We start from the raw sequence: 12778 nt of genomic DNA, 5'->3' as shown, positions 1-12778 counted from the left end.
ACGAAAAGTTATAAATGGTTGGCGATCCTTTGATTAATTAAATATGGGCTGTCGATGAAGTTAGTAATCAGTCAGTTTATGATTGTCCCTATCTTATCCGTGTTGTCTATTTATTGTTATATTACCTTATTTGTTTATCGTTACTTCATTTTATTTTAGTATCCTTTAATTTTTTTAAAAATTTTTCTTGTCTATTTAGTTACCTAAACCATTTCCATTTTTATTTCGTTATATCAGTTTAAGACTAATGTCTTAATCACATTTCTTGAACCGTTGGATTTTAGTTCATTTCACTTTTGTTAATTGATTGTTTCATTTTACTTTTTGTGTTATCACAACGTATGGTGTCCCCATTTCATTTGTGATATTATATCTCATCATCGTTTACAATCTTATCTCTTAATAAATATTGAACCATGGATTTTATTTTCTTGTAATTACCAAAAATGAGCTTTACACGTTATTGGTGGCTAGATAGTAATGAAAACTTATACGTGTAAAGTAATATTGTTAAATTAAAGGGCTTACAGGGTGTCATAGAAAAGGTTGTACGGACCTAATACATAGGGTAAACCCTACTGTGAATGTTTTCTTCAGTCAAACGAGGTTGACAAGCTCATACTGGAAGATATTGAAAATTGTTTTGATTACGCTCATATCGGACGGGGTATTGAAACAATTATATGTTTGATGCCCATTCCCATACGGGATATGGATACGACCGTTGGATTAATTGAATGAATATTTGGTCCACATGTAGTAGTACCCCTATGGACCCCCAGCGGCATCTGTAGATAAGTGAAGATAATAAAGATTAATTACAGTTGGTCTATTAGAATGCATAGTGCAGATTACTATTCTGATTCTTATATTCATAAAGAAATTTAGGAACTTACAGGTGAGTTAGAAAATTAACGTTTTCAGTTAAACGAGTTTATTCTAAAAAAAAACTCTATTGGTTGTTTTACGATTTTTACAAACTTTTAATTTTTTATATCAGTGATAAGACGTTGATATTCTTACTGAGTTAGTATAACTCACTCCTTTATTATTAACTATTTTATATCAGGACGACTAAGACTCAGATCTTGAACAATAAGAAAACTGGCTAGAAGGTTACCTCTCTGCTCCCTCTGTTTCGAGTAGAGGTCGATTACATTATTTTTTTCTATTTACTCTTTATCGTTTATATTCTTTAAGGGCATTCTCATAATTCTATTGGACGTTTAAATCAAACTGTGCAAGGAATGTAATTTTAAACTCTAAACTACTTCTTTTAATTTATAAATTTAAGTATTATTTTATTTTTCTATTTTTGGACTTTTACAAAACAAATATTGGATTTAATCCATCAAATAAATCATAAATTTTTTTATTTGCAGAGACAAAAAATGTTATTTATATTATTTTATGATAGGTCAAATTAGAAATAATAAAAATTTAATAATATAAATAGGCGATTATAGTTTCTAAATCACACGTAGAGTTTTTTTATTCTATTATCTTGTCACCAGAAATAGAAAAAATGTGAAAACTCTAAAGGATTACGTATTAATTTAGAAGATCTACTGCAGGACGCGCAAAAGTTCAGGTACTCTTCCATTTTAAATATAATCTTAACGATTAAATATGAGCATGTTTTAGATTTATATCCAGTTTTATTAAATTACTATAATGTATATATTCATATGCATATATGTAATTATCTATAAATATTTTAATTTTATCCTCAATGGAAAAGTAAAAGGTATGTAAAGTATTATTGTAAAACTTGGGCCCGAAAATTGACCCGGAATAATATTTTTTATTTATAAAAATTATATAAATAATTAATTTAATTTTATTTCAATTTAATTTCAGTGATTTTTTTTTTTAAAAAGGATTAGAGACGAAATTAAAAACATGAGGTTAAATTGCAAAAAAAAAAAAAGTTTGGCCATGTGGGGCAACCCAGTCAGCAACCGAGCGAACCAGAGTACACCGTGTGGCAGGCAAGCTAACATCGGCACCATGTGAGAAACCATGCGAGCGATCTTCGTGCTTGACAATCCGACGGTCCAGACTTCATCCCACGTGCGTGAACGGCCCATATGCATTCTCTCTTTAGATGCGATCGGACAGATAAGATGGATCGTGATGGACGGTTCGAATTCGTCCATGCCATTAACATAAACGAAAAATCATTAAACGGTCCTCCTCGCTCCACATAGACATAAACAGACGGCCCGGATCGAAGAGGAGATGAGTATTTAAACTCCTATTCGCAGGAGAACCTAACCCTAGTCGTCTAGGCCTCACCAAAGAAGAAGAACCAGATGTTAGAGAAGGAGGGCGACCCCCAGCCACCACCGCACTAGAACCACCACCGACCACCAAAAAAAGTAAAATTTTCTTCTCTCAACTCGAAATTCAATTTTGAATCTCCTTGTGGTCATATCGGAGAAAATGGACGACGGGTGAGCTGGAAATCGTGGGCAAAGCCCAGCAGAGCCGTCACGGCCAAAATCCTAAATCCTCTCCGATGACCCACTTCCTAATTTTCGTTTTATACGATTCTTTGACCATCATATTCACCGTCTCTTTTTGGTGCATGTTAGCCAAAGAAGAATCCCAACCACGAAGGAGGATATTTATTTACTTGTCTTAATCATTTATTCTTTTTTTTTTTACGAAAAACTGTAGAAGATACATTTTTATAGTTCTGTTAGGCGTTCTAATTTACTGTGTAAGAAATATAAACTCTAATATTATTATTTGGTTTCGAATTTAAAATACAAATTCATGTCCTTTAAGTTCCGGACCTTTATAATTATTGCTACCCAAATTTGGTTTCTTCTTTATTTTTGTTCCTTTTTCCATCTGGGTTCGGATTGTGAATTCAAAAAGGAAACAAGTAATAATGGATTATGATGTAGTTCAAGCTTCTAAAGTTTTTATCCTTTCCTTCTAAATTAATTATTGTTTTCTCAATTTCTTTCTCTAAAAAAAAAAAAAAAAAGGTTGACCAAGACCAGATGTATTCCAACTATTAACGAAATGCCCTTTTGTTGAATTTGAATATTTTCTAAAGTAATAATAACAACAATTGAATAATTTAATTCAGAATGTCCCAACAAAAATCTCTCATCATCAGAAAAAGAAAAATGTAGTTAACATCATGTGGATCAACATTTCATCTTTATTTTGAAGTAGCACATACCGATTTTTGTAAACTTATTTTGAATTTATCGTTATTTTGTAATATATACGTATATCTAAATAATTATCTATGTAAAACATTATACAACAATAATAAAGTTATGTTTATAGATATACACTATTGACCTCAATACTTTATAAAAATTATAAAATAAAATAATTATTTAAATATTTAATTTCCAAATACATGCACCAAATAAGTTAAACTCATAATTCAAATATATAATAAGAACAAAGGTAAATGTTTACTTCTCTATAAATATTTCTTAGGTATACAAATATATTTTTAGGTAATTCTAAGTATCTGCATATTTAATTTATTTTAAGGCACTTGAGAATTACTAATCTAACTATTGTGGTATTTCAAGTACCCACGTCATTTTTAGCATTTGAATATTAGATTGTGCTTCTTCTGTGCATTTCAAATTCTTGAATATGTTTTTGAACACTTGAAATGATAAATGTCAAAGGTGTGATGTAATAATTAGATTGTGCATTTTAAATTTAAATTATTATGCTTTTCATTTTTAAACATTCAAAAAGCAAAGTCAAGTCAACATGATTGTAAGAAAATGGCATATTCAGTCAGGATTCATGCATAGATTGACTAATAAACAAATTTGACTAAATCACTTGTTCTTTGCCCAGACCCAATTTACCTTTTTGATGGTACAAAATTTGTGAAGAGTAATATAACTGTACGTGCATACACATACGAAAGAAGTTTAATTCAAAAGTTCCAATCTATTGGTAACTTTTTACCATCATCGGTTTTATGAAACTGGAGGTTCAAAGTGTTTAGTAACTTCATATGTAAAGATGGTTACTGATGTTTTATTTATGAAATTAAAAATATATATATATATTTTATACTTCAGAATTATACATACTGTTTGTTCATTTTACAGCCCTATTAGTTTTCCATATATATATATATATTAATATGAACATCCCTCCACAAAACCTAGATTAATCATGAGAAATGTTCATAGAGCAGGCGACTTAAGAAATCAGGTGGCTCAAGGCCAACTAAAGTTAATAATGTATGCTAACTGGGGAGGGTGTAAGGAAGCTTTTGAACCACCTAACAGAGTGTTTGGGTAATCTCTTGAGATTTTCCTTGTAATCTACAAAATACAAACCGAATCTTGAAGTGTATCCAACTTCCCACTCCCAATTGTCCAGTAATGACCATGCAAAATACCCTTTCACATTGCACCCATCCTCTCTGCAATTGAAATAATATCATTTTAACTTCATTACTTCCATTTAATAAACATAAACACAGTTAATTTTATATTTACTTGATAGCAGCTAGTAAGTTGGTTAGATAATCACTGTGGTATTTGATTCTTTTTTCATCCTTCAAGGCCTCCTCGATGGAGATCAGCGGATCATTTGGGTCATCCATCCCTACAATCACAACCACAACAACAAAGAAGTCTTAGATAATTTTTGAGTACTGAATTTTTATTAATCAAATCAATTCTTTAAGAAAAATAAAAATACTTAAATTCTTTACTTAGTTTAATTATTGAGATTTCAAAAATTACCATTCTCGGTAATAATGACTAAAGGGTTTCTATACTTTTGCTTGATGTAGTTCATAAGACTTCTCATTCCGCGAGGTACTATGTATAGCCATATAGAATTTGCCTGACATACATTTAACAGCAAATTAAATAAAGAAATATGGATGTCTCATAACTTAAAACTGTGTTTTCAATAAAAGTCACAGCAAATGTTATATATAGAGATTACTAGTACTGCATACTTTATCTCCAATAACTCTCCCATCTTCTGAAATTGCTGAAAATATATATACGAACATGGTAAGCTAATGAATGTATCAAATTTAAACAGATAATAGAAGATTAGTTAATTTTGTGGCAAAAAAAAAAGAAATTAGAATTTACGAAGAGTAATGGCATTAGAATCTCCAATAGCATCATTAAGAGAAGGACCACTTCTTGCAAAGAATGTAGTGTAGTGATTAATGCCAACAAAGTCCAAAGATCCCTTCACAATATCAGCCTGGTACTTGGAAAATGTTGGTAGCCTTTTTCCTACTCTGCTTCTCATTGATCTTGGATAATCTCCAAACATCAATGGTTCGAGAAACCTGAAAAGTTCAATATAATATATATATATATTTGTTTAAATATTTTACTAATTAAACCACTTCCGCCTCCCTAAAGCAATTAAAGCTAAGAGAATAGAAAGATCATTATTTACTTATTTATCAAAGTGTAGTTTAATTACCAGCCAAGCTGAAAATCTTGGGCTCTTTCAGCTGCTTCAATATATTCTGTACTATTTTTCTCTGGTTCAAACCACATAGCATCTAATGATATCCCAATCCATCCCTCCTGTTTTGCCTGCACATCACCTGTAATTCTTAACATCTACCGTATGAATTAAAACAACCATTGGGACAAGTCTTTAAGATTTATTTTGAATCCATACCTTCGACCAAATGGGTAAAATCACTCATCATCTAACCAACAAATAGTTATATTCTGCATGTTCTATAAAAAATATTACAATATATGTTCATTTTACGATAGTAGGACAACAGTTTTTACCTTGTATTTAGTTCTGTAAATATGGGAAGCAACTGCATGAGAAAGGAGGACATTGTGGGAGACGATGTAAGGTTCTGTTGTAGAGTTGCCTGCACTACACAAGAAACGACCCAAAATCGAGCATCTCCCAGGTGCCGTAAACCCTAAATCATAACCTTGTATAGCAAACGTATGAGGCTCATTGAATGTGATCCAGTACTTCACTCTATCTCCAAACTTTTGAAAACATGTTTCGGCATACACTGCAAAGTCCTGTCTGTAACTAATGATACTTGCGTAAGTAATTCATTCATCAATTTCAGAAGTTATATAATAAGTTAGAAATGGTGAGCTTTGATTCACATTATTTGTGGGTTAAGCCATCCATTGTATCTATCTTCAAGTGCTTGAGGGAGGTCCCAATGATAAAGCGTCACATATGGTTCGATTCCTGCGTTTCTACAAGCATTATTTAACGTAGGTACTTATGATCGAAAAAAATATATATATAATTTTATATTATTGATAGTCTTAAAGTTTTTTTTTTATTAAAAAATTTATATATTTTATTAATTATGGGACGTACGCGCATCAATAATAACAAAATTTTAAAAATAAAAAATACGAACGGTACAAAGTTTTAATAAGAATACATAAAATCACAGCCTATGACTCGAACCCCATGCACTTTGGAGGTTAATTACCTTGGGCAAGTAAAGCATTGATAACACTGTTGTAGTGATCAACCCCTGCTTGATTAACATCCCCTGTTCCATCTGAACAATTTTATAATTTTATAATTCTCTTGTGCAATGGGAATTATAAAATTAAATAATATCTGCATATATGCTACTATAAAGAAAATACTCACTAGGAAAAATTCGAGACCAAGCAATTGAAAATCTGTAAGCATCCATTCCCATGTCCTTCATTAGTTGTGTATCTTCCTGTTTTCACAGAGACACAATATTATATTATAGAAGAAGATAGTAATTTAATTGTAAGCTTACTTTGTAGAGGTGATAATGATCCACTGCAACATCAGCATTGCTACCGTCCAATATTCTGCCTGCAGCACCATTGAAAGCTTTTCTTGGTTTAATTATCGGATTATAAAGAGATACTCAAAATTCATTTTTTTTTTTTTTTAAAAATAAAAAAATAAAAAAAGGTTTCAGTAAAAAAATATTTAAATATTTGAAGAGGAATTTAAGTAAAAGTAAAAAGTAAAAAAAGAAAGCACCAGAATGTGAAAAAGTGTCCCAAATAGTTGGTCCTCTTCCATCCTCTTTCACTGCTCCTTCGTACTGAACAAATAAAAATAATCTTTATGATTAGTGAAAGAAAATAATATGTAAAATATATATATAATAAAATTAGACTGATGGATGGATGGAGAGAAAATGAATGAAATGAACCTGGAAAGCAGAAGAAGCAGTTCCAAATACAAAACCCTTGGGAAAATTTGCTCTGTTAATCTGAGAATTGCAGGGTCCGATGCCAATAAACCCTAATAATACCAACACTACCATCCAACCCTTTTTAACCACCATAATTAACTTCATTTCTCAACAACTCCTCCCTGCTCTTTCATATTTGTAGCTGTTGATATCATCTATGGTTAACTACTTACCTTGAAATCATCTGCCACATACTCTTGTTCCTGCTTTAATATATTTATGTATACCCATAATATTTTTGCTTTTAGTTTTCTTGGTTTTCCCAATTTCTTGAGGACTTGTCTTGTTCTTCTTTTTTTCTTTTTCCCAATGAAGTACTTTCTTCATTATATAAAAAGTTTATTGAATTGGTTTTTTCTTTGATATTTTTATCCAATCAGAATGGGTGAAATTGGATTCTAAAATAATATTCTTGTGCCATATATATATAGATAAAACAAAAATATACATGGTGTTAGGCACTTGTTCTGTAATGTTTACTTAAATTTTAATTATGATTTAATATTATTATTATTATTATTAAATGAAAATTAAAATAACGTATGGAAATTATATGTTAAAAATATAAGTAAATTACTACTCAGTAAGCGCATTAACCACCAAACCGAAGTCTTTTAATTCAAGAAAAGACTGAAATGGAGGAGGATGAACCCCCGCTCGCTGTTCAAATTGAACCCAACACCCCTCACCGGCTATCCGAATCCAAGCTACCTGAAGACGACGTCGTCTCCGTCGGTGTAACCATCATCACAGGCTACCTCGGCGCCGGAAAATCTACTGTACTCATCTTTCTTTCCCCTCATTTTCCTCTTAATACCTAACTTGTAAAGATCGCTAACTGAGAATGCGATTACTCATTTTTACTTCAGCTCGTTAATCACATATTGAATGGACAACATGGGAAGAGGATTGCCGTGATACTGAACGAGTTTGGCGAGGAAATTGGAGTTGAAAGGGCAATGATAAACGAAGGAGAAGGTGGTGCCCTTGTAGAAGAATGGGTCGAGCTTGCTAACGGATGCATTTGTTGCACTGTTAAACATAGTTTAGTTCAAGCCCTTGAGCAACTCGTCCAAAGAAAAGAAAGGTGGTGTTTCTTTTTTTCGTGTTTCAATCATCGCTAGAAAAGAATTTGAGTATTACAAATTCTTTATTTTATGGTTAGGAGGTAGCTAGAAATATACACTGATAAATTAGTGTGATCATTATTAGTAAAAAGATTGACAAATAAATTCTGCTACTAGAATTTCTTTTACTGTTTGATGGTTCTTTTGCGTAACTATATCTAATGGCATCCATTGACACTTATAAACTTTGAATTGTTGTGTCGTATTGTTGTATACAGACTCGATCATATATTGTTAGAGACCACAGGGTTAGCCAATCCTGCACCCCTTGCATCTATTCTCTGGTTGGATGATCAGTTGGAGTCTGCAATCAAGCTTGATTCTATAATCACTGTAAGTATATGGGTGATAGTATGGTTACAGATGGATAGTTGCTTAGTGATCTAGACTTTATAGTGATCTAGACTTTAGATTGCCATTTAATTTATATCTTATCCTTCCTGAGGTTCAATAGACTAGCAAAGCTGCGTTGATTAGCTTTTCACTTAAGTTTGAGGAAGAGAATATTGAGATTTTCTGGTATTCTTATATTATAAAAGTCTACTTGATTACACTTTTGCCTTTTTGGATTCTACGTAAAACTTTGAGGGATCGAGCTGTGTTCACGTCAATGTTTTAGTTTACCAATCTCTCTATATTAGATATACATGTTTAAATTGCATAAGAAGTTAGTTTAATGATGTGATGCTTTTGCCTTGATTCTTCTCCTTTTTCATCGTTAAGTTACTTGTTGCTCTCTGAAGTACCGCTGCTTCTACCTAGATGTTCTTTTTTAGAGTATTTTTTTTTCAAAAAAAAAAAAAAAACTAAGTTCCCTTTTTAATAGGTCGTGGATGCCAAAAACCTCCATTTTCAGCTGAACAGTCATCGAAAGTCATCTTCGTTTCCAGAGGCATTTCTTCAAATTGCATTTGCGGTAATTCTCATGCTTTGTTGTCTTACATTGTTTGTCTAGCACAACCAAAAGCTCCTTTTCAAATTTCAGCTTTATTTTTATCTTTTTTTTTTTTATTTTTTAAAAAATTCTTTTAGCCTTAGTTTCCTTTTGGAGCTTTTCTAAGAAACAATTTTTTCATCGCATATATTTTGTGGAATAAACAATGAGAGATTTACAAGTTTGTCTCTCTATAGGATGTTGTAGTACTTAACAAGGTTGATTTGGTTTCTCCGGAAGATTCTGGAGTTTCTATTGAAGAACTGGAGAAGGAAATACACAGCATTAACTCACTTGCCAATATCATTCGTTCTGTTCGGTGTCAAGTGGATTTGTCCAAGATATTGAACTGCCACAGTTATGATGTTACAGTTAGTCTCAGAAACTTCTACTTGCTAGCATCGGTACATTCTGTGGGTTAATTCTAATCTTCATTTAACTGATATCGCTCAATTTTCCCTCTAATTGGTCCAGCATGAAACACATTTGGAAGCCCTGCTAGAAGAAAATCAAGCCCTAAATTCCAGGGATCTTCATGATACTGGAGTCAGGACCTTGTGTATTCATGAACCACAAGCTGTTGATCTTGACAAGGTACCTCTGTGAATTGGCTTATGCAAATCATGATTGACTAGGTTGATGTTATCTGTTACTGTTTAGTCCCATCTCAATAACTTGTGAGCTTTGAGAAGGATGTTATAATTATCTTCAATCACATGCGTGATTAAGCACATGGGCCTTTCAAACTTTATCTTTGTCTATTTTACATAAGATTTTTTAGCTATTTTTTTCCCAACATTAGTTAAACTTTCCTTTTTTTCTGTTTATTTATTTCTTGTGGGGATATTTAATCCTCCTTTTTTATACTTTTCTTCCACCTTCTTCCTTTAATAAGATTCTTTTCTATATAAAAAAGACATGTAATTAGGCAGCTTATATGTCTTGCATCTGAAAATCAATTAATTTGTGCTAATTTGTTCCTCTGCTTTCACTGCCTTGATGTCTTCAATGATATATGTAGGACTAATTTTTGGGCAGTAGTAAAGCTGCTCTGTTGCAGCCATGACTGGAACTGGATCATTCCTGTGGTGATGACAATAACTCATCTTGATTCAAAGCCCTGGTCGTGCTATTCAGTACCAGGCTCTATGTAAATGAACTCTGCATTAGACATATTGCTATAGCTCATACTATGAGACACACATCTTAAAAAACTTAAATCCCCCTTATATTAAAACTTTACTGGCAGAAATATGAACTTGAAGGTTTTCTCCCTGGACTCAATTACAAAAGCTGGTAGTGAATTTTATGGCATGTGATTTTTTACTGCGGTAAAATGCTTTTTTTTTAATTTTATTTTCATTTATTACTTCAAATGGAATTTGCTCAGATATAATCTAATTACCACTTTCTCATATCTAAAGTTCTAACCCAAAGCTACAAATTTGTCTATATATCCTTATAAATCAAACTTCTTCAGTTTGAATTTTAAGATTTATATAAGATACTGCAGTAGCAGTAGATTCAGTCTTAAGATTATTATAAGTACATGACTTTAAAGTAGCCCTTGAGATGTTATTTCATAATGTAATGGGTGATCGATGACTATAATATAGGTTAGACAGCTAAGATTCTCATGTCCGCTTTACTTCACATGTATTCTGCTTGCTCATATTTGTGCTTCCAAAGGTTCGTTCATGGCTAGAGGAGATTCTTTGGGAGAAAAAATATAAAATGGATGTTTACCGCTGCAAAGGAGTGTTAAGAGTTCAAAATTCAGATCAATTACATACTTTGCAGGTGAGTTTTAGTATCAAATGTAATAGAATTACTCTCTTTCTATATCCTTTACCCACTTACACTCTCTCTAATGGTAGTGACAACAAAGTTATCTGTAGTTCTCTCGCTCAAGATATGTTGCTAAGATTGACGTGTGGATTGACTGAAATTTCTTATTCTACCTTTCATATTACTTTACTTTCTTATTTCATCCCTTTTTTGATCAGTGAGTGCCTGGTTGAAGTTCCAAATACTCTTTTTTCCATTTAGACTGGCTTGCATTTACTTTTCTGTACAAACTTGAGCATGCCTTATGGGACATGAAGCACAGGCCTTGCCTTCTTCATCCTATTTGGCGTTTACTTCTGCCAGGAATAGATATTTTTAACTTCTTAGCAATGCCAACCAACCTGTTTCTTATATCACAGTTTTGTTCCTAAACTTAATACATGCTTGGGTGTTGGGAGCTCATAAATGTGAGGTTAAGGTCAAAATGCTGTAGGTGTCAATGCCTATTTGACATCCTTTTAAAAATATATGAATATATTTTCTGCTGTTATGAACTCAAACCTCGTTTAATACCCCTAGTCACGTGCTGGGTGTTGGGAACTTATTGAATGTGAGGTTTGAAGTCAAATTGCTATTGTTGTCAACCCCGTTTTGACATCTTTTACAAAATATATGCGTATATATTTTCTGCTGTTATGAACTCAAAGTTCATTTGACAAGGTATCATAAATAAAAATTTTGTGTTATGATTTAGCATTTCTTTACTCTTGAAACTCTTGGCAGGCTGTGAGGGAGATATATGAGATTGTTCCAGCTCGCGAGTGGACTAAAGAAGAAAGTCGAATTAACAAAATTGTGTTTATAGGTAATACTCTTAACATTCTACCAAATTTACAGTGGAATTTTGCTAAAGAATATTTTTTGAGCGTCTTGTATTAAATTCTATATAACATATTTATTTGCTTTCTAACTGGTGTTGGTGCAGGTCATAATCTGGAGGAAGATATTCTTACTGAATCCTTTAGAGGCTGCACATTGGCAACCTCCTGATGCTAATCTGCAACCACAAGCAGTGTGGGGTCTTCTGCAAACTCTGATTCCCAATTAAAGATCTTAGGAAGAAACAGAATATATTGAATGGATAATAGAGGTTGTTTTTTCTCTGAATTCTTGTAGTTTTATGTCAGATAGAATTTGGTAATATAGAAAATGCCCTTGGCTGCTGATAACTCTTTCTTTCTGTTGGTTGAGTTTGATTGTTAAATTCTCAAAATAAAAAAAAAAAAAAAAGAAAGAAAAATGAAACATGTAGAGTGCATTTGAAGAAAGAAAAAGAGGAGAATGAAAGCTAGCGAGCCGGGCTGACACGAGTGAAAACTCCGGCAGTTCGAGGGTCTGAGGCCCTTGCTGGAGGTGGACATGAAGATGATTTTTTCTGTTGGGTTTTTTGTTTGTTGGAATCTCCCTTAGCCTGTTTGCTTTCTCTTTTTCCATTTATATCCAAAAGACAATTGCCTAGTGGTGTTGGTTTTTGTTGTTATTCTTTGTTCAGACATTTCTGGATTTAGTTTTCGAAATTTCTACGTATATAATCGTGGAGATATATATATATATGATATTATATGTAATTCATACAGACGATTTGATCTGGTGGGTTTTGGTTTGCTCTCTCCTTTTTCTACTTGTATCTGAAAGAAAAAGGAAAGA

General features: G+C 32.3%; 2 protein-coding genes across 3 annotated transcripts; one reads left to right on the top strand and one right to left on the bottom strand.

Moving 5' to 3' along the window:
* Window positions 1-4077: 4077 nt before the first annotated feature.
* Window positions 4078-7522, bottom strand: LOC110824137 (beta-glucosidase 40-like). 2 transcript variants are annotated; one of them, XM_088213195.1, is made up of 13 exons: window positions 7181-7522; window positions 7006-7069; window positions 6773-6831; window positions 6634-6709; window positions 6467-6538; window positions 6126-6213; window positions 5784-6045; window positions 5461-5576; window positions 5115-5320; window positions 4973-5007; window positions 4752-4854; window positions 4503-4611; window positions 4078-4426 (listed from the first exon to the last, which is right to left on the bottom strand). In XM_088213195.1, the coding sequence occupies exons 1-13, from the start codon at window positions 7325-7327 to the stop codon at window positions 4234-4236; spliced, it is 1530 nt and encodes a 509-aa protein (XP_088069321.1). In that variant the 5' UTR covers window positions 7328-7522; the 3' UTR covers window positions 4078-4233. The 2 variants fall into 2 exon arrangements, with proteins under 2 accessions (XP_088069321.1, XP_021910384.1); XM_022054692.2 differs by having other exon boundaries at window positions 5784-6039.
* A 277-nt stretch (window positions 7523-7799) lies between these two features.
* Window positions 7800-12300, top strand: LOC110823980 (Cobalamin biosynthesis CobW-like protein). Its single transcript, XM_022054488.2, has 9 exons — window positions 7800-8001; window positions 8092-8309; window positions 8568-8682; window positions 9176-9265; window positions 9481-9654; window positions 9758-9877; window positions 10973-11083; window positions 11855-11936; window positions 12057-12300. Exons 1-9 carry the CDS (start codon window positions 7858-7860, stop codon window positions 12119-12121), a joined length of 1119 nt encoding a protein of 372 aa, XP_021910180.2. The 5' UTR covers window positions 7800-7857; the 3' UTR covers window positions 12122-12300.
* The last annotated feature ends 478 nt before the right edge of the window (window positions 12301-12778 follow it).

Source organism: Carica papaya, chromosome 2 (genome assembly GCF_054855325.1).
Source record: "Carica papaya isolate Zhongbai chromosome 2, ASM5485532v1, whole genome shotgun sequence".
Classification (NCBI taxonomy): Eukaryota; Viridiplantae; Streptophyta; class Magnoliopsida; order Brassicales; family Caricaceae; genus Carica; species Carica papaya.
This window is presented reverse-complemented; position numbering and strand designations above follow the sequence as displayed.

Coding starts and splice junctions, on each gene's coding strand:
- LOC110824137 (XM_088213195.1), bottom strand. CDS start 7,327: ATGAAGTTAATTATGGTGGTTAAAAAGGGTTGGATGGTAGTGTTGGTA. Junction 5,008..5,114: donor TTCTAATGCCATTACTCTTC/GTAAATTCTAAT, acceptor ATATATTTTCAG/CAATTTCAGAAGATGGGAGA. Junction 4,855..4,972: donor GGAGAGTTATTGGAGATAAA/GTATGCAGTACT, acceptor AATGTATGTCAG/GCAAATTCTATATGGCTATA.
- LOC110823980 (XM_022054488.2), top strand. CDS start 7,858: ATGGAGGAGGATGAACCCCCGCTCGCTGTTCAAATTGAACCCAACACC. Junction 9,655..9,757: donor GCCACAGTTATGATGTTACA/GTTAGTCTCAGA, acceptor TAATTGGTCCAG/CATGAAACACATTTGGAAGC. Junction 9,878..10,972: donor AAGCTGTTGATCTTGACAAG/GTACCTCTGTGA, acceptor GTGCTTCCAAAG/GTTCGTTCATGGCTAGAGGA.